Below are 20,880 nucleotides of genomic sequence, written 5' to 3'. Positions count from 1 at the left end.
TATTTTTTCCAGGACATTTTTGCTCTTCATTGCCCTGACCATCCTTCTCAACTGGTTATCAGACCTTTGAGCATTTTCTTTGTTCTGTCCTAAAAATAAAGGGTCAAAGTCAGTAAGAAGACAGGTTTAAGCTTTAATCCATATGGAATTACCCTATCTTTGCTTGCAGATTTATAAGAAACCATTGATAATTGCATTTGAAGTTATTTTTATTTCACATGCAAGATGCTCTGTCATTCGAACACCTGAAAGGCTGTTGTGAATAAAACTTGTTCCATATCTGTTTAAAATCAGAAGGAATAAAATTCCTTAGTAACTGTGCAGGAAGTTCACCGTGCATTTTGCGAGCTAGAAAAGCCATTTCCTTGTATCTAAAAAAGCAGAGAAACGGAGTTCCCATGGCATAGCGGAAACGAATCTGACTAGGAACCAGGAGGTTTCGGGTTCCATCCCTGGCCTCACTCAGTGGGTTAAGGATCCGGTGTTGCCATGAGCTGTAGTGTAGGTCACAGACAGGCTCAGATCCGACGTTGCTGTGGCTGTGATGTAGGTCAGTAGCTGTAGCTCTGATTCGACCCCTAGCCTAGGAACCTCCATATGCCGCAGGTGTGGCCCTAAAAAGACCAAAGACAAAAAATAAATAAAAAATAAAAAGCAGAGAAATGAAATATTTGATGTCTGATGGGATTTTTTTGGCCCCTCCTTCTAACTTCAGATTTGTGAACGTGAAAGCTTACAATGTCTTTGTCAGTTAACTTTGATTTTTAAACCAACTTTGGGTTTGCAAGAAAATATTGATGCAGAAAATATTCCTCCTGAAGTCAGAAATTCAGGCAGAGAAGGGGCAGAAGTGAGTGGGGCTGCCACCTCTTTGATCTGGAAGCCTGGACTGGTTACCCTAGAACATGTAAGCATGTCTGGGGATGAATAAATTATGACAGCTGAAATAATTATGATAGAGGAAAAGCAGCTGCAGAGAGCACAGTTGACGGTCTGGGCTGATTTGGCCTGATTCTGTCATGTCAAAGCATGCATCTGTTTGCCAGGTTACATGAAAATGCTGTTTTCAAGGAGTCTCGTGTGTTTTGGTTTTTTATCCCCCCACCCCCCAAGAAAAACATTCTAAGGAAAGTCCTAGCCTGCTAAAGACTCTTTAGAAATAAAATGGCTGGAGCAGAGACCCAGATTGATTCTGGTTCTCATGTTGGGGATTCATGTAAGATTTTAATTGAGCAAAAGGCAGTTTGGTTCTAAAGAAGCCTCGGAGTTCCCATTGTAGCTCAGTGGAAACGAATCTGACTAGCATTCTATGAGGACGCAGGTTCAATCCCTGGCCCTGCTCAGTGGGTTAAGGATCCGGCATTGCTGTGGGCCGTGGTATAGGTTACAGATACAGCTCGGATCTGGCATTGCTGTGGCTATGGTGTAGGCCGGTGGCTACAGCTCTCATTCGACCCCTAGCCTGGGAACCTCCACATGCTGTGGGTGCAGCCCTACAGGGGAAAAAAAAAAAAAAAAAAGAAGCTGCAAATTGGAAGAGTTCCTGCTCCTCTGGGCAAGAGAGTTGCTAGCTGGCCCTGGAATTTGTCACCTGTAACAGGGATTATTCCACCATCTCAGCCAGTGCACGGGTTTAATGCACGCTTGGTGTACCACTCTATTGTTGCTATCTTGAAATTCGTAATGGTTTTTCACGCAGGGCCTAGCATTTTTATTTTGCAGCGGCTCCACAAGTTACTTAGCTGGTCCTAGTCTCGGTGTTTGCCCATATTGTATGCTGCAGCCCTGAATCAGGCCGTCATCTAGAGCAGGGTCCTGCACTTAGGCTGTAAAAGGCCAGGGAGTCAATACCTGGGGCACCGTAGTCCCTGTTGCAGCTCCCTGGCTCTGTCATGGTCTCGCAAATGCAGCTGTAGACAGTAGGAGATGAATGGATGTGGCTGTGTTCCAGTGACACTGGATTTATAAAAACAGACAGGAGGCGGATGGACTGTGATCCTGGGGCCATCGTTCACGACTCCTGATTTAAAGGACCTGAGTGGAAACCATATGACACCTGAACTAGAGAGCTGGTCCTTTGGAAGCAAGAAGCCTTGGTCGCCTTCGGGCAGCGTTGTGGTGTCTGAAAACCAGTCCCCGGGGAGCTTTCCTGAAGAAGGTCAGGCGGGCAGGGCTACATCCGTGGCAGACTGTTACGCATGCGAACATCCCCAAGCCCACCCTTGAGCTTCTCAGAGATGGCACGTTAATTCTGTTTGTCAATTACAAAGACAGATGGACTGTGAAAGGTTTTCAGACTGTAAAACCAGGATGCTACCATGCTGGGCTTGTGAGTTGTTGGGTTTTTTTCAAAGGTTTATCATATTTTATTGAAAAGGGAAACGATGTGAGAATAAGGAGGCTATCTGTGTATAAAAAGTAACCTTAAGGAGTTCCCATTATGGCACATTGGAAGCAAATCCGACCCAAGTGCGATCCCTGGCCTCGCTCAGTGGCTTAAGGATCTGGCGTTGCCATGAGCTGTGGTGTCGGTCACAGATGCAGCTTAGATCTGGCATGGCTGTGGCTGTGGCATAGACTGGCAGCTGTAGCTCCGATTTGACCCCTAGCCTGGGAACTTCACATGCTGAGGGTGCAGCCCTAAAAAGCCAAAAATAAATAAATAAATAAATAAAATAAAATAAATAAAAAAGTAACCCTACCGAATAGGATAGCTGTGTCTTCCTCCAAACTGTACCAAGAGGTTAACTCATGCCAAGGTAGAACCCCCCCCCCAGGGTTCCCTCTGGGGGGCGCAGGAACCCTGCATGTAAATGTCTAGTCCAACACCCCCACTCCCCGCCCCTCAAGGCTTTCTCAGCCTCAGCATGTATGGAAAGGCACTGCTGAGGTCTTTTCTCTAAATGATCAACAAAAGTTTATTTCTCTTGGAGTACAAATATAGAGAAGATTATCTAGGGAGTTGATAAATCTTGATAGAAATCAATATACAAGGGAAATTTATATATTGATTTCTTCAGGAGCTGAGGAGCTGTTTTTCATTTAGACAAATGTTCTAAAGAAAGAATCTAGTTAGGGCCTCTGGAAACTGTGCCTTGTTTCTGCTGGAGCTGATCGGAGTATAGATTTGCTTTGCTTTCAAATCGAGTCATAAGAGATTAATCTTCTCCGAACTCGCCTCTTGCCCATTCAGATAAAATATATGTTTTATTAACATTGTTTCAGATGACATGAGAACAGAATGAGAACCGAAGTCATTTTTAAAGTGCCAGCCGTGATAAACAACAGCAGGACAAAAAGAAATCCAGCCAGCTCCCTACTATCCACAGCATTATTCCCTTACCACCATGAGCAGGAATAAGGGCCGGGGGGGTCCTTTGTTTACACTACTTAGTTACTTATTTAGCACTATTTATTGGAGTTCCCATGTAGCTCAGTGGTTAACGAATCTGACTAGGAACCATGAGGTTGCAGGTTCGATCCCTGGCCTTGCTCAGTGGGTTAAGGATCCGGTGTTGCCATGAGCTATGGTGTAGGTCACAGACGAGGCTCGGATCCCGAGTTGCTGTGGCTCTGGTGTAGGCCGGCGGCTACAGTTCCGATTTGGCCCCCAGCCTGGGAATCTCCATGTGCCGCGGGAGCGGCCTTAGAAATGGCAAAAAGACAAAAAAAAGAAAAAGAACTATTTATTGGTTACCTACTATGTACCAGGCAGTGATGAGTAAATACTTACCTGCGGTGATGGGTGGACGACGCACAAAGGTTCCTTTACACTCGGATTTTGCTTTTTTGTGGGGGAGAAGGAAAGACAGGCAGTAAACAGACAAGCAGGGTACTTTTAGATGCCTTGAGTGTAGGTGGTGACTGGAGGGTACCCAGGGGTCTTTTGGAAGTGATAACGTTAAAAAGAGTCCTTGCTGGGATACTGGGAGACTAACTATCCAGACAGCAGCAACAGTGAGCACAAAGGCTCCAGGGCAGAACAGGTGGGCGTGTTGGTGAACAGAGTGTGGCTGGAGCCCAGGAGATGAGGGTGAGGCGGGAAGTGAGATCAGAGGTAGATGGGGAGTTGAGGGCTTGGGGCCAGGGGAGTCATAAGCAGGGGAGCAACAGAATAAGCATCTGCCGTGTAAAGGAAGGAAAATCCTCAGCTTTTTCCCTGGAAGTTCTATAGACCAAGCACAGCACTTAGTGTTTTGTCACCAGGTCCAGCCGTGATGGGACCAGAGATCCAACAGGGACGGAGACAGGAGCAGGGAGCTGAGGGATGGGGTCCTGAGGGCAGCCCCTTCACTGGGAGGGAGGCAGGCCCAGGTGCCTCCAAAACACGGAGCAAAGGCCACACCCGCCAGCAACCTGACTTCCATTGGTGGATCTGGCTGTGGGCGTTTTGGGCAACTTCAATTCCCAGAACCTTAGACTCATCTATAAAATGAGTCATGAGGCTCCCCTGCAGTTTGATTGTGTGGCTTGGCGATAATATGCACCAAGAACAGAGCCCAGCTAGGTGGCAGATTGAATAAAATGGGAACTGCTGTTGTTCTTTTGTTTTTAGCAATCCGTCATCCTAGTGTTGATGTCTGATTTTGTGCAGGGATTATTGCATTTACACAGTCAGGGATACTTGTATCCACGTGTAAATTTCCACAATTCAAATGAAGGCCAAGTGTCTAGGCTTTTTTTTTTTTTCTTTCTTTTTTTTTTTTTTTTTTCTTTTTCTTTTTAGGACCTCACCTGCAGTGTATGGAGGTTCCCAGCCTAGGGATCTAATCAGAGCTGCAGCTGCCGGCCGACACCACAGACACAGCAACTCAGGATCTGAGCTGCGTCTTCAACCTACACTGCAGTTCACTGCAACGCTGGATCCTTAACCCACTGAGCTGGACCAGGGATTGAACCCGCGTCCTCATGGATACTAGTCCGGTTTGTTTCCACTGAGCCACGACAGGAACTCCTTGGCTCTTTATATCATCTACAGTAGTATTCCCTTTATCTGTACAAAGGAATGGTAATTGGCTCCATAGCTATGGCCCTAAAGCCTCCTGAAAGTTCAGAAACGGATTTGAGAAGATGACTCCTGGACAAGAGGCCCTCCGAGAGACTGGGTGCATGAGCTGAAGAGAGTTCACCACAGACTTGCAATGGCTTTATTTATTTATTTATTGTCTTTTTGCCTCTTGTAGGGCCGCTCCCGCGGCATATGGAGGTTCCCAGGCTAGGGGTCCAATCAGAGCTATAGCCGCTGGCCTACACCACAACCACAGCAATGCTGGATCCGAGCTGCGTCTGCGAACAACACTGTAGATCATGGCAATGCTGGATCCTTAACACACTGAGCAAGGCCAGGGATCGAACCTGAAAACTCATGGTTCCTAGTCGGATTCGTTAACTACTGAGCCGCGACGGGAACTCATTTTAATGCAGGGGCCTGGTCTGGGCCCTCATGGCACTGCTTGCCTGGAAGCCACTTTCCCCACACGCGAAGCTTTCACCTTCCCACCTCAGTGCCAGAGTCTTTAAACACTCACTTGGAACCTTCTGGGGATCAAGTATTTTTGGTTTTGTTTTACCTTCTCTACCTCCAGGAAGTCAGCCCACAGTGTCACAAGTCAGGTATATTTTATATGATTTTATCCTTCGTGCCCTAAACTTTATACCCTGAAAACCGTAACCTGACATGAACTAGCTCTGACTTGAGAACTAAGTATAAGTCGTGTGTGTGTGTGTGATTTTCTTTTTGCTCAGATATTCAGAGAAGCAAGGTTTTTGGTTTTTGGATTTTAAATGCAGTAGAGCACCGAAGAAAGCAGATCCTCATTAATTCTTGTTCTCTTCAAAGATGGACTTTTAGAAAATTCCCGTTTCCTGGTTGCTCTCAAATATCCCTTTTTGCCTCATTAGTAAGCTGACTGGTAACTATTGTGTGTCTTCTCTCGGGCGGCATGAGAAAGTCCTTTGTTTAGAAGCATGTGCCTTGAATTTCAATAACCTTACACCACGTTGGATCCTCTGTTTCACACTTAGTCCAGTTGGAGCGCTAACCCCAGTTGGCTAACAGGCCTCCTGGTGCTGGGGCAGGAGCTGGGAGGTGGGAGGGGAACTCAGAGAGAGGTGTTCCAGTGGGGAGCTGAATTTTCTGAAGCTCTCGGAGACACCAGATGGTAAATTTGCATAAGCTCAGAATCCAGTTCGCAGGTCTTTCACCTGCAGGGTGTGGATTCTAAAAGGGTCTGGGAATGCGTTCCAGGGATTATTGGACTTTCTCCCCCACCCCCCTGAAATAGTGTCTAAAACTGTATGTCTGTATGCATTTCTTTCTGGAGTGTTTTCATCAGAGTCCAAAAGGTTCCATGATCCAGTCAGGACCTCCCTCCCCGGCTCTTCCCCCCCCATGGGAAGCGCACGCTCAGCATTGCCGTCAGGTCCACACTGCGCGCGGTCCTGCTGTGAGAGTCCTAACAGGTGCCACCCTCACAGCGCCCTGGGGAGGCAAGCACTTCTCTTGCTCCCATTTCACAGATGAAGAAACTGAAGGGCCGAGAGGCTAAGGGCCTTGGCGGAGGGCAAACAGCGAATAAATGTCAGACAAAAAACCAGGGAAGCTGGGAAACAGGAGAGAGATGTCAGGTTCAGGTTTGGTGCAAGAGTCTCCTTGCCGTGAAGTTTAATGTCTTTAGTTCACGGCCGTGGGGCTAACGCTGGTCTGTGCTGGCGCTCGGGAGGCTCGAATGACTCCCAGCGATGGAAGACAAGCATCCAGAGCATGAGGAAGCAGCTAGTTCTACAAAGATGGCTTGTGACGTGCCCTGGCATGTCTTTGCTGCCCGTACTCAGGTTGTGAAGCGGGGACGGTGCGCGGTGTATAAGAAGTAGGCGGCTGCGCTGGGGCGGGAGGTGTGTCCTCTTCAAAAGCCTGGCATAGACATTGTCACTCTGGTATGCTGGGTTTTGTTCTTTTTTTTTGAGGAATTGCCTATTCATTTGGATGCCTGGTGACGCATGCCAAGTGGTTCTGTTATTTCAGGCTTATTTTAACAAAAACCTTGCCAATTACTCCTCTGTTCATTTTCCCGAGAAACAGCCGCCGAGAGCGTGCTGATGAGGCAGCCTTGGGTTGTGTGGCTGGTGTGGAATTAATCCTGAGGTGGGAGTCTTCCCCTCTGACATCTTATACAGTGAGACTGGGGCTAGTTTGCACCTGCTTCTAAATTTAGGCTTCCCCGCTCTCAGAGGGGCGCACTCCATGCAGATGGCCAGCTTTGGGCTGATGTTTTATCCCAGCACATTACAAGGTGTTGAGTTGGTAAAGCAGCTGCCAGTAGGACCCGTCTGCCTTTTTTGAATGACATTTCACAGATATTTCAGAAATAGGGACTCTGAAATCCCTATTTATGGCTGGTTTTTACTTCAGTACTTAAATGAAGCAGCATCTATTAACCCCACCCCCCACCAAAAATTAACCTTGTTAAGTGATGGAGTTTCTGCTGTGGCACAGTGGGTTAAGGATCCGGTTTTGCCCCAGCTGTGGTAGAGGTCACAACTGCATCTCAAATTTGATCCCTGGCCTGGGAACTTCCACATGCCATGGGTGCGGCCGAAGAAGAAAAAGAAAAAAAAGTTCACAGTGTCACTTTTCTGAGTACTGCCTTCAGGGAAAAACATATAGCTACATATTGATGTTATTTCCGTAAGTGAAATAACACTCATAATAGGTCTGATTTAAAGTATACAAGACTCCGGAGTTCCCGTCATAACTCAGTGGAAACAAATCTCACTAGTAACAGTAAGGTCGCAGGTTCGATCCCTGGCCTTGCTCAGTGGGTTAAGGATCTGGTGTTGCTGTGGCTGTGGCGTGGGCCGGCGGCTACAGCTCCAATTTGACCCCTAGCCTGGGAATCTCCATATGCCGTGGGTGCAGCCCTCAAAAGACAAAAGTAAATGAATAAGATTAAATACAATATCCAAGACTCTGACAATAATTGTACACAAAAGAAACAGAATGTATCCTCAGGTGCCTAGATTTAAGGTTACTTAACTGTATTAAGTGTATGCCTAAATGGGCTAAAAATTTAAAAATTAAGAATGAAAAATTAAAAGCATCTGGCATAAAATTAGTCAAATGCTGCCCATTCATTTTTTTGTAGTAACAGTCAAAATACTTGAATCCTTTTCTGATTTAAAAAAAAAAAAATCTGAGCATTAGGAGATTCCAGGAGCATCTGATATGAGATGAGAAATCCAAGATTCAGGTTAAGTGACTTGCAGAGAGTTTACTCCAACTGGGACTAGAATCCAGGTCTTTGGATCCTTTGCTGATGATCTAAATTGTGTCCAAAGACTGGCCTTAAGGAGTTCCCATTGTATGTCAGTGGTAATAAATCCGACTAGTATCCATGACGATGCAGGTTTGATCCCTGGCCTCACTCAGTGGGTTAAGGAAAAAGTGTGGCTGTGAGCTGTGGTGTAGGCCAAAAACTTGGCTCAGATCTGGCATTGCTGTGGCTGTGGTATAGGCCAGCAGGTGCAGCTCCTATTACACCCCTGGCCTGGGAACCTCCATATGCTTCAAGTTCTGCCGTAAAAAGAAAAAAAAAAGAGGAGTTCCCGTCATGGAGCAGTGGTTAATGAATCCAACTAGGAATCATGAGGTTGTAGGTTCAATCCCTGGCCTTGCTCAGTGGGTTAAGGATCCGGCGTTGCCATGAGCTGTGGTGTGGGTCACAGACGCGGCTCAGAAACTGCGTTGCTGTGGCTCTGGTGTAGGCCCAGGGGCTACAGCTCTGATTCGACCCCTAGCCTGGGAACTTCCATATGCCACGGGAGTAGCCCTAGAAAAAGCAGAAAGACAAAAAAAAAAAAAGAAAAAAAGAAAAAAAAGAAAAAGACTGGCCTTGATAGCGGTTCCTGGGCAGTGCAGAGGGGCAGGAGTGGGAGGTGACCTCATGCTGTGGTTAAGTGGTGCCCGGCTGAGACATGACCCCACGAGATGACTAGAGCGATGCAGACCGCTGCCCTTCCCGACACAGGCGTGCTTTGCACACTCATCTCATTCAGTGTAGTCTCCTGATTACCCTGAGGCAGGGGTCCTTGTCCCTTTTTCACTGACGAGGAAGCAGGTCCTATGGGCCACGGAGAAGGAGCCCAGGAAAAAGAGAAGGTAATGTACCCGAAAGGGAACGGCCACTAGCAGGATTGGAACAGCTCTGGCCGCTGGCTCAGCTAAAGGGCCTCTCTGGAGAATGTCCAGCCTGCAAAAGTTCACAGGCCACAGAGAGGGAGGGGGGTTCTCCTGTTCCTCCAAAACCCCAGGTTCTTTGCAGACCCTTTGCCCATCTCGAACACCTGTGCACAGCAACCGACTGGCTCATTTGGGAGCCAAACGCTGAGGTGAAGACGCGTGGGGTCCCCGCCTTAGGTGTTTTCTACAAAGACCTGCAGGCCTACCGTCAAATGCTGATTTCCCTGTGTACTGTTGTATGACCTTGGTCAAGTCCCTCACCCTCTCTGAGCGTATCCTTTTCATCGGTGAGAACTGTAGTGTTTACCCATCAGGTTGCTGTTAGGACAGCTCAGAGCCAGAGCTCAGTCAATGTCCGGTGGTCACTGGAGCTTGGCCGTCACACACACTGCAGTGGTGGCTTTTCCCCGTGTCACTGGCTTTCCTCGGGTATTGAGGTTGATATTCACGTTTGTATTACAGACCTCACGTGTTCTTACTGTATAATATTCAAACAACTATTAAATACAATCTCTGTGATCCCCCCTCCAGATAAGAGTTGACAGTTTGGAAGTTACGTTCTTCCAGATTTTTTTTTACTGTGCATATTCTGAAATACACACTCTAGGAGTTCCTGTTGTGGCACAGCGGAAACGAATCTGACCAGGAACCATGACATTGCGGGTTTGATCCCTGGCCTTGCTCAGTGGGTTAAGGATCCAGCGTTGCCATGAGCTGTGGTGTAGGTCGCAGATGTGGCTCATATCTGACGTTGCTGTGGCTCTGATTAGATCCCCTAGTCTGGGAACCTCCATATGCTGCAGGTGTGGCCCTAAAAAGACCAAAAAAAAAAAACACTCAGACCTTTTTGTTGTTTTCGCTGTAAGGCCGTATATCTGCGACTTGGGTTGCTTGCTCAGTCAGTTTGCTTCCCTGCATTTAATCACTTGTGAAGGCCACTGCTCAGTGTCAAGGTGTGCAGCTCAGCCCTTCTGCCCAGTGACGGGTTGGCTGCCAGGCGTGCTTGCTCTTTGACACCACGATTTCAGCTGTCATCTCTGCGGGGTCCTGCTGGCCGCTCTGTGACCCTGGCCACAGGGTGCACGCAAGAGCTGGTTCCATGCAAGTCGAGTTTCTGCCTCTCCTCCTCATTACCTCCGTCGGGGGCCCCTGTCTTTGGGCCCCTTCAAAGTGGCTGCACTCTGGGTCGGGAGGTAAAGCGAGTTGGTTAAGGTGGCCCTGGCGGCTCAGAGCAGCTCCAAGGATGGAAGTCAAAGCCTTCGGCCCCAAACCCCAAATTGCTCTCGGCTCTTCTCCACGTGCCGCCCCTCTCTTCTGGGCACAGCTCCATTTCCTCACTTTCAGGCTCTCATTTACCAGCCCCCCACCCCACGCCCCTCTTGGTCCCACCTCTGCCCTTGGCCTGCTGCTGCCTCCACTCCCGACTGCTCTGGTGCCGTCTCTGGATGCAGTTCCCCGACGGTACCCAGACTCTAATGCCACACCTCTATTAATAGGCTGTCAGAAGTGTTAGTGAAGCAGGTAAGGCTGTTTCCATGTCATTGTTTCTGTATGTTTTTTATTGGGAGCAGGTGGAGCTGGAAAATGAAGCTAAGTGCTCTGCCCGTGTTCACTACAAACAGTTTCCTGTGTTTCACTGTGATATTTTAGGCTCGATTACCTCCCCCGGTTGATATGTTGCCTCTGTAAACTCAGCTGGCATCTCTTGGCTTCATCGTAACGTGGCTCAAAATACACACTTCTGTGTGAGAGAGTTCAGCTAAAATAAGCACCAAAAGGCTATTAATTGCAGCCACGTTGGGAAATAAGATGGGATGCCGGTGCTCAGAGTTGCCGTTATCGGGCTGTGTTATTTGCTGGATGCCTCGTGAATGCTAACGTCCTGTTTCTGCTCTGTTCCCTCATGCCTTCCCGGATTCAGAGAGAGGTAACCGATCGATTTTCACTTCTCCCCCTCCCCTCGTGCTGTCTTAAATGTCTGGCAAAGCTCCCTTGCTTTCTTCATGGCCTGTCACCATTCTCATAGCCATCACTGTCTTCGAAAGGCAGAACTTTGTCTTGTGTAACCTTTGCTCATCGTCATTGTTACCTGTTCGGCATTTAAAACCATGTGACATTGCCTCTGGGTCTCTGATCCTTGGTTGCTCGACCCCATGTGGGGAAGGTGATGGGTGGGCGATAACCTGGTCACCCTGGCTGATGGCGGGCTGAGCAGAGCCTAATCAGCAAGCGGGGAGCGGGCGGCATAGAAATAGGTTAGGGACCATGTTGTGTAGGCTTTTCGTGCTTCTGGAAGAACTCACGCTAGGACCTGCTTGTCGTGGCCTCTCTATAGAGTTTTCTTGGTCAGGTTTGCCTCCAGGCCCGTAGCTACAAGGACGGGCTCAAGTTCAGTCTTGATTATTAGCCAAAATATATGGACTTCTTCTCTCTTTCCAAATCTAAAAGAACAAACTATGGAAAGGCTGTGACTCTAAAATGAAAGGAATTTATCCCTCAGATGTGTGTGTTTCCTGTGGTTTCCTGAAGGTCACCCTGACCATTGGGCTAATTGGGGACTTTAAGCTCCATGATTCCTCAGCTCTATCCGTTAATAAAAGCTCCATTTTAAAAAAAAAAATTGTTGAAATACAGGCGTTCCCATCATGGCTCAGCGGTTCACGAACCCGACTAGCATCCATGAGGTGGCAGGTTCGATCCCTGGCCTCGCTCCGTGGATTAAGGATCCAGTGTTGCCATGAGCTGTGGTGTAGGTTGCAGACATGGCTTGGATCCCGTGTTGCTGTGGCTTTTGGTGTAGGGCAGTGGCTTCAGCTCCTATTCGACCCCTAGTCTGGGAACCTCCATAGGCTGCAGGTGTGGCCCTAAAAAAAGACAAAAAAAATTTTTTTTGAAATGCAGTTAATTTACAGTGTTGTGCTAGTTTAGGTGTATAGCAAAGTGATTCAGTTAGACACAGACACACACATTCTTATGTTTTACATTCTCTTCCATTATAGGTTATTATAAGATATTGAGTATAGTTCCCCTGTGCTATGTGGTAAGACCTTGTTGGTTATCTGTTTTGTACATAGTGGTGTGTATATTTTAATCCCCAGCTCCTAATTTATACCTCCCCTTCCCCCCTTTGGTAACCGTAAGTTTTTTTCTGTGTCTGTGAGTCTCTCTCCCGGCCCCACCAACAAAACTGTATCTCTATCCTTCCTTGTTATTTCTCTCCAGTCCCAAGAAAGATGCTTTCAAGGCCAGTCCCTCTACTTGCGCTTTTTTTTTTTCCCTAGGGCCACCCCTGCAGCACATGGAAGTTCCCAGGCTAGGGGTTGAATCAAAGCTGCAGTTCTTGGTCTACACCATAGCCACAGCAACACGGGATCCGAGCCATGTCTGCAACCTACACCACAGCTCACAGCAACGCCTAGATCCTTAACCCACTAAGCGAGGCCTGGGACTGAACCCTCGTTCTCATGGATACTGGTCAGGTTCATTACCACTGAGCCGCAATGGGAACTCCTGTAAAAGCTCCATTTTTTAATGAAAGAAGAAAGTTTGGGGATTTTTCTCCTTGAAAGAATGATTGTGACACCGCTTGGGAAAGTGAAGAGATGGCAGTGCTTGTCTGTCTGTGCTGGAGTCTGTCCCTGGTGACTCGCTGGTGGGGCTGAGTTCCAGCTGACGGCCACCTTCCTGCTGTAGGCTGAGAGGCCGTCATCGCTCAGTGGCCAGAGGGAAGGGACATAGCTCAGGCTGGGTGGGTCACACTTCTGCGGTCAGCCTTCCAGAAGGTATGATTAGAGAATTGGGGAGCTCGATTGACTTTTTCATGACTTTTAAGGAGATTGTGGCCCCTGGAGATGGTGGAAGCCTCTGGAGGTGGAGGACTGTGGGTTGGGATGCGAGCTCCCTTCTCTGAAGTAACCACAGGTCATGTCGGAGCCAATGGTGAGGATGTTTTCAGAGGTTTGCTGGTTCCTATCCTCCGTGTTTGTTCGGGTCTCCTCACTGGGAACCAATTGCTTTGAACATTAACAGCAAGACTGTTCTAGAGAGGGCTACAAAGTCTGGTTTGCCCAAGCCACCTGGATTATTTGCAGGTGTTAGAATTTCAGATCTGGTGTGTACACCATCTGTGCGTCTCATGAAAGCGCCTGGCAAAGGATTCCCTGTGGAAAATGTGTGTTTATCCACATGATGATTTGCTAGAATGTCCCTTTCAGAGTTGACGAACTTAGCATCTTTTTAAGCTTGCAAAGAGGGAGAAAAGAAAGTGGAATTTACCACACTAGATCCTGAGCTTTATGAAATTCATGATGCCCACATGTGTGCACATGCTACTGGGTAAAATTAAAACGCAAAGTCTCGTGTGTGTGTGTGTGTGTGTGTGTGTAACGTTCTGGATTAGCCATTTAGGAAGATGACATTTCTCATCCCCTTCTCCCTTCTTCCCTCCTCCAACCCCCAAAACAAGATTTCCAAAGTGCAACCAGAAAATAAGAGCAGTTAGGGAAAGAAGAGCAGGCAGTGTTAAAATAAAAACAAGACTCCTCCCTCCAGGCCCTGTGCTGGTGAGATGAAGATGACAGAAAGCTCTTTATCATAAAGGGCTGGAAATGGAAAGTTTGGATCAAATCTCGTTGCTGCTCTTTTGTCCTTCTTTGCAGGTGGGACCTGTCCTCTGCAGTGGTGACAACTCTGTTCCCTTATCACTTCTGTAGAAAGATAAGCTGGGAGAATGGGGGTCTTTAGGTGCATTTCACCAAGTCTTATTATAATCGTATCACTGCAAAGATTTATTAAAATGTCCCTCGTTGATGAGACAAAGTGGGCTTTGACTTCTTTTTCCTCATTTATAATAACAAGTAACGTTAATCGATTGCCTCTCAGTGCCACCTTCACAAATTCCTCACATCAAGCATAACATGTATTTGACGTGAGTGAATACGGGGTTCCGTGAAAAACTGAAGAGCCAGGAATCTAGCAGAAAAGAGGAGAAAGAGCGACTGCCAGACACGTCTGGGCTGTCACGTGGCTGATGAGGTCAGCTAATTTTGGGCCGCTCCAGAAAGCAGAGTCCAATCCACAGGCAAAAGTTGCAGAGAGGCAAGTTTCTATTCATCGTGAAGAAAAAATATATTTTGGTTCACTGGGAGCATTCCAGCAGTGGAGCTGGCTGATGCATGAAGTAAATAAATGAGGGTTTACGCCACCAATCCAGTCGAGACCTGTCTGGGCTGCTGTAGAAGGAAGGACTTTGAAATGATAGCCTGGGTAACCTCTAAGAAGTCTGTAGCTGCCTCTTAAACGAAATTTGCTTGTGTTTTTAATCCCTTCTCAAAAGGAATTTACACAAGGGTTGCGCAGGAAAAGGTTTAGAGAAAAGGTGAGCAGTTCTGTCTTGGCTGCTTTTTAATAGAACCCACTTGAATAAAGAATCGTGTATTCGTTCATTCCGTAAAGACGGATTAAGCCCTACGGAGCAATTAAAATGCTGTTCAGCTGAGAACAATAAAAGCAATCTTTTGTCCTTTTTCTTTGCCATTAAGAAATTTGAGGCTGTCATGTAAGCTGTTTTTCCTGACATTTTTCCCCTGGCAGACCTCGGGCTGGTCCTCTGGGGGAAGAGCACAAGGAGAGGGACTCGAAGAGGTGGGAACACAGTTCAGCCAGCACGTGGGGAAGGCAGTTTATTCCCAGTGCTCGCAGTGCTGGCTGCTGCTTCTGTCGCAGTGTCAGGAAGAGACCCGGCTGTGAACCTTCCCCTTCCTGGTTTAGGAAGGAAATGCAGTTACCTCCCCCCACCCCCACCCCCCGACTGCGAGAAATAAATGCGGAAAAACTGCAGAGGGACCAGCAGCTCTTGTAGCAACTGGCTCCTCCCTCCAGAAGTGAGCTGGAGCAAAGGCCAAAAATGCTCCTTGCTGCACGGCGGCAGACACAGTGTCTCAGACAGCTGGGCATCTAGAAGAATTTGCTGGAAAAGCCGAAAGCCTGTCCTGACTGGACCTCAGGGTCACTGGGGCCCCACTCTGTGATTTGACAGATGAGCCTGGAGGAGGCATGACCAAGCTGCTCTGGGCTCTGAGTTGCGACACTTGGTGCTGTGGATGCTGGGCACCTGCAGCCTGAGTGCCTCAGGTGGCTCAGAGGAGGGACATGGGGGCAGGACAGGCCCCCAGGGCTCTGTGGGAGGAGGCTCCTGAAATGCCTGCAGCAGGCTGACTGCACCCTCAGCATCAGAGTCCCTGCCAGGCAGGGTGACACCCGCTGCCCCAGTGCTCTTTCCTCCTGAATTCCCCTGTGTGTACTGGCTGATCTGTGAGGAATGTTCTAGTTGTGGAGGTTGGCAATTAAAGCAATTGCTTGTCCCCCTCAGGAGACAGGAAAAGCTCTAGGAAATGGTACATGGCCTTGCAGACTCAGCCTTGCCTCTTCATCTTCTGTCACTCAGACCATAGCAGCAGCCCCCAGTGGCCACCTGCCTTTGACCCACTTTGTTTTACCAGAAGGAACTTTGAAAAACTCAGGTCAGATAGGGTCACAGATCATATTACAGAGTCCTGACAGGACATTGGACAAGCCCCCCAGCAGCCCCGGCTTCTCACCACAGTGCCTGGGGCCATGCACAGGACAGGAGTTCTTCTGGACCCTCCACGGGCTTGCTTGCCTCCCAGCCTTTGCTCATGCTCATTTGAGTGTTCTTTGAACCATCGCTGCCCTCTCACCCTGGTGAGGTCTCTATACTTAGAGATGCAGCTCAGATTTCCTCAAGCAGCTCTGTCATTGGACAGCAGGCTTCCTAGGCTGGAGCCTTGTCTGCTTGTGTTTGCATCTCCCATGCCTGGTACATAATAGTGGCACAGAAGGTACCTGTGGCAGTGAATTAAATATTTCTTTAAAATACACTTTTTTGTGTCTTTTTTTGTTTTTTTTTTTTAAAGGGCCGCACCCGCACAGGGAAGTTCCTAGGCTAGGGGTTGAATCAGGGCTGCAGCTGCTGGCCTATACCACAGCCATAGCCATGCCAGATCCTTAACCCACTCAGCAGGGCCAGGGCTCGAACCCCACATCCTCATGGATACTGGTCAGGTTCATTACTGCTGAGCCACAATGGCAACTCCCAAAATACACTTTTGGGGAGTTATTTTTTTATGTTGCTGCTGGAACAAAATGCCACAAATTTAGTGGTTTAAACCTACACAAATGTCCTATAGTTCAGGAGATCAGAAATCTAAAATGAGTTTTACAAGCTAAAATCCTGGTGTCAGCAGAGCTGTACTCCTGCCAGAGACACCAGTAGAAAATTCGTTTCCTTGCCTTTTCCAGCTTTGGGAGGCCACCCGCTGTCCTTGGCTTGTGGCCCTTGCTCCTGTTCCTTCCCTTTTCAGGGGGGTTTCTCCTCCTTTCCTGGAACTGAGTCGAGCCCCAGATAACCCAGGGTGACTGCCCCATCTCGGGCTTCTCACTTACCCCCGTCCTCAGAGTCCCTCTTGCCTGTATAAGGAAGCCTTTGCACAGTCTAGGAATTAGGACAGGAGCCCCTTGGGCAGGTCATTATTCTGTCTGCGGCCACAGCTTTTTTCAGAAATCAGGTGCTGAAAGCCAAGGTTTACAAACCACCGGTCAAGACGTGTTCGGATTTCATTCTGAATATCAGTCAGATTAGCTCAGCCTTTTATTTCATTGTGCACAAGGAAAGTTCTTCGATTTTTGTTGTGCTCCAGGTCAGAAAGAGGGGCCTTGCAAATGCCCGTGCTTGGAGCTTTCTGCTTATTTTAGGGTGACTTGGTATGTTTCATGGGAATAAAATAGGAGATGGCGTGCATGCTGTGGCTCAGTGGGTTAAGAATCTGATTGCAGTGGCTTGATTCGCTGTGGATATGCAGGTTCGATCCCCAGCCTGGTGCAGTGGGTTAAAGAATCTGGCGTTAGTTGCGGCTTGGATTCAATCCCGGGTGCAGGAATTTCCATATGCCATGTGGGCACAGCCATTTAAAAAAAAAAAAAAAAACAAAAACAAAACAGGAGAGACATGTAAATCTCCTGACTTCCATCCCTCCCTGCCCCCAGTGAGGAGAGGAGGCCACTTGTTTTCTCCTGGAAGGTTACTTACCAGACTTTCAACTCAGGGACCAACAAACTTCTGCCTCCCTGATGTACTAGCCTGGTACCTGGGAGGGAACAGGAAGAGACAAAGCTGTTTTAAAAAAAAAAAAAAAAAACAGAGCCTGGGGCTGTTGAGCTGCCCCTTTGGGAAAACGTAGGTTCCAGATGGTGCCTTCAGCAGTCATCACTGTCTCCTGAGCCAGAAGAAAATGAAAATTAATAATAATTGTAAAAAGTGGAGTTCCCATCGTGGCGCAGTGGTTAACGAATCCGACTAGGAACCATGAGGTTGAGGGTTCGATCCCTGCCCTTGCTCAGTGGGTTAACGATCCGGCGTTACCGTGAGCTGTGGTGCAGGTTGCAGACGCGGCTCGGATCCCGCGTTGCTGTGGCTCTGGCGTAGGCTGGTGGCTACAGCTCCGATTCGACCCCTGGCCTGGGAACCTCCATATGCCCCGGGAGTGGCCCAAGAAATAGCGAAAAGACAAAAATAAATAAAAGAATATGCTTTCTTTAAAAATAATAATAATAATAATAATAATTGTAAAAAGTTAGTCTGAAGGGGTTGCATTGAGAGAACAGAGGACACAGAGCGGAAGTTTGCTGGGAGGGATCCTTTGCTTATTCATTAAGGCCTGTCGTGTCCTCCCGGATGGTGACCTTGCACTTGCTACTCTTGTAGTCCAGCCAAGCAGTCACAGTGAACAGGATGGATCTTGGAAGCGTATGTCATAGACGGTCAGCGTCAGAAAGGCACCTAGGAAATCATGCTCCATCACTTACAGATGAGGTTCAACTCCACACCCAAGGTTGTATAGCTCAGTGGAATCAGGAACGGGACTAGAAATTGGGTCTGTGCCCCTCTGGCTGTCCCTCACTCTCCCTCAGAGAGGACAGACGCAGGGGAGATCTGTAAGTAGCAGTTAAACGTGGGGTGGAAGGAGCTCGGACCCTATCAGCTTTCAGACACACGCAAGGTGCTGGGGGCCGGAGGGCCGGGCAGACTTTTGAGCTGGGCTGTACGGAGGATGGAGTGGGAGCTCCAGGCAGTGCAGGGAGGCCAGTGGTCACCAGGCCAGGGGAGATCCCACGAGCGGACGTGGGACCCACGTTTCTGGAGCAGCGGGGAGAGACAGCTCCTTAGATGGATGCTCGCAGAGTTGGCGGGACAAATTTCGGAACCCTAGACATCCAGACAAAGGCTTTTGGACTTTCCGTGGGTGATCACAGAACTTCAGAAAAACGGTGGCACCGTGGAATTTTGAAGGAGAAGAGTTGTGTGTGGCACGTATGGCTTTAGGAACCATCCAGGAAAGGAAAGTCGCCAGAGGGAGAGGGGGCAAAACCAAGACTTCCCTTGCACATGGTCTCCAAAAGGGACATCTCCTTGTCATTTCTTTTTTGGGTAATATGCTGTCTCCATGAGGGTTGAGACCTGGGTGGCAGGGCCTCAGGAGCAGAGTGTGGAACAAGGCTGTGCTCAGCCCACTGTGGGGGGACCCGCTCACACCTCTGACCGCAGGCCGACTTTCCCCACGGGAGGCGGGGTTGCATGCTGCAGGCCCTGTGCTTGAGGGAGGAGGATGCTTGGGACCAGTCCTGGCCAGGCCCGGACTGGGCCTGGGGATGCAGTAGGCACACATCATCTTCATGGAGCATCATTAGCCACACATCATCTTAGTGGAGCAGCAGGGGACTGTGGGGAAGACAAAACCCAGAAGCAGCCCCTCATGGTCCCTGGGGGAACCACCATCAGATGGGTAAATCTGAGCATTTATTTTTTAGAAACACTCTGTTCTTTTAAACCCCTGTCGTCAGTGATAACGGTGGGAAATGGAGGGGTATGGCCTGGTTCTTTTGAAGCCAGGTCCTGTCACAGGCGAGATATCCTTTTCATCAGTAGAGCAGATGCTGAAACCCAGCACCAGCTGCACCCTCACCGCTGTCTGGGGTGACAGCACATGGGGTGGTGTCACCCCGAGCCCTGGAGGAGGCGGCATGTAGAGCAGAACTGAGTGCCTTTGACAGGACTTCATTCCGCGGTGTCCCTTTGTGCTCCTGGTAGTTGCCCATCAACTCGCTCAGCAGCCGCAGGTCGGATCCAGTCTCTGGGCCCATTTACACCTCAGGGCTTGCTGGTTTGCTTCTGCCACAGCGCTGTCCTTGTCGCGATATCACTCACCCAGCTTCGCACTCCTCTCAAGCCTGTATTCTGCTTTGTGATCATGATACTTATAATACGTGTTGTCACTCTAAATAGAAGTTTCCTTTAAAATTCAGCTTTCATTAAGCAGTGTTCAGTAAGAGTCCAGGAGCTCACCAGACTGAGTTTGGAGAACAAGGCAGTTATTTTGCTAAGAAATGAATTCCTAACATCCATAAACCCGTCCCTCTGTTTGAGGCAGCTGGTGACGTGTAGTTTTTTAACCGCTGCACACCCTGTTTCCCCCTGACATGCTGGCTTGCAGCTCAGTTCATGTTTCTAACTAGAATGCCCGTGGAGCTTCCTTATTCTAACGCACGGATGAATTTTGTTTGCACAGAGATTTTGCTTATGTAGCGAGAGACAAAGATACAAGAATTTTGAAATGTCATGTATTTCGATGTGACACACCAGCAAAAGCCATTGCCACAAGCCTCCACGAGATCTGTTCCAAGGTAAGGCGGGTTCTGCCCCGTCTCTTCTCTCCCTGCCATGCAGGTCGGGGTGTTTGTGGGGGGCCGTCGGCACGTTGACCTGTGGGTCGAGCTCCAGGAGAAGTGAGCCGACCATCTGTCCCGCCAGTGTGGTTGAGGCTCTTGCTGCCTGTCGTGTTGGGCGTTGCTCTAAATGATGCTCCGCCTCCAGAGCCTGGGTCCCTCCCACAGTCTGGGGGGTTCTGACAGGCGGACAGGGTGCGCCAGGTGTGGTGGCAGAGAGGTGCCATGTACGTGGGGACCAGGAGTCCGGGCAGACCTCCCAGGGCCGGGCCCTGTCTGGGTGTGGACAACGGGGGGTGGGAGGGGACGAAACCGGCCGGGGGTTGCCGTGAACGTAGGCTGACTTCCCAAGGACACACACGCTGGCAGGTGTCCCGCTTCCTTACCCAGAGTCACATGGAGCCTTCCTGCCCCTGGCGTCCTCCTCCGTCCAGAAGGCCCCACCCCTGTCTCTTCAGCCCTTTCGGGTCCCGGGGCACCAGGCTCCTACAGCTGTCCTCTGCTGGGCACACGCTGCTTGGTTGCCCCTGAATGAACCAACGTTCCGAAAGGGAATCAACAGAGAACAGACCGTGGCCACCGTGTCCTCTGACCTCCAAGGATACGTGACTAAGGTTCTCAGCAGCCACCTTACCCACTCGCTGACTTGTGTTCATTGGTGGCGGCCACACCTCCTGGATGCTGTCACCAGCTTCCCTGAGCCAGGCCTTTCCCTTCCCCAAACTGACTGACCGACTGAATCCAAACACAAGACTTTGCCATCACCTGTGTTGAATGTCCCCTTTCCGGTTCCAGGCTGGCGTCATTAGCGGGCCTCACCTCCACAAGCCACAGCCACTGCC

The 20,880-nt window shown here is 49.1% G+C and overlaps 1 protein-coding gene across 25 annotated transcripts in view; it reads left to right on the top strand.

Annotated features, from left to right (window-relative positions):
* Nucleotides 1–20,880, top strand: part of APBB2 (amyloid beta precursor protein binding family B member 2) — a 380,651-nt gene that overhangs the window by 344,632 nt on the left and 15,139 nt on the right. For 15 of the 25 annotated variants that reach the window (XM_021101154.1, XM_021101149.1, XM_021101151.1 and 12 more), the window contains one exon: nucleotides 19,882–19,996. In XM_021101154.1, the coding sequence (XP_020956813.1) occupies nucleotides 19,882–19,996 (115 nt within the window). Of the gene's footprint in view, nucleotides 1–6,105; nucleotides 6,112–10,801; nucleotides 11,166–19,881; nucleotides 19,997–20,880 lie in introns of those variants that run through there. The other 10 variants (XM_021101147.1, XM_021101139.1, XM_021101141.1 and 7 more) reach the window with 2 other exon arrangements.

This window comes from Sus scrofa, chromosome 8, assembly GCF_000003025.6.
Source record: "Sus scrofa isolate TJ Tabasco breed Duroc chromosome 8, Sscrofa11.1, whole genome shotgun sequence".
NCBI classification, from domain to species: Eukaryota; Metazoa; Chordata; class Mammalia; order Artiodactyla; family Suidae; genus Sus; species Sus scrofa.
This window is presented reverse-complemented; position numbering and strand designations above follow the sequence as displayed.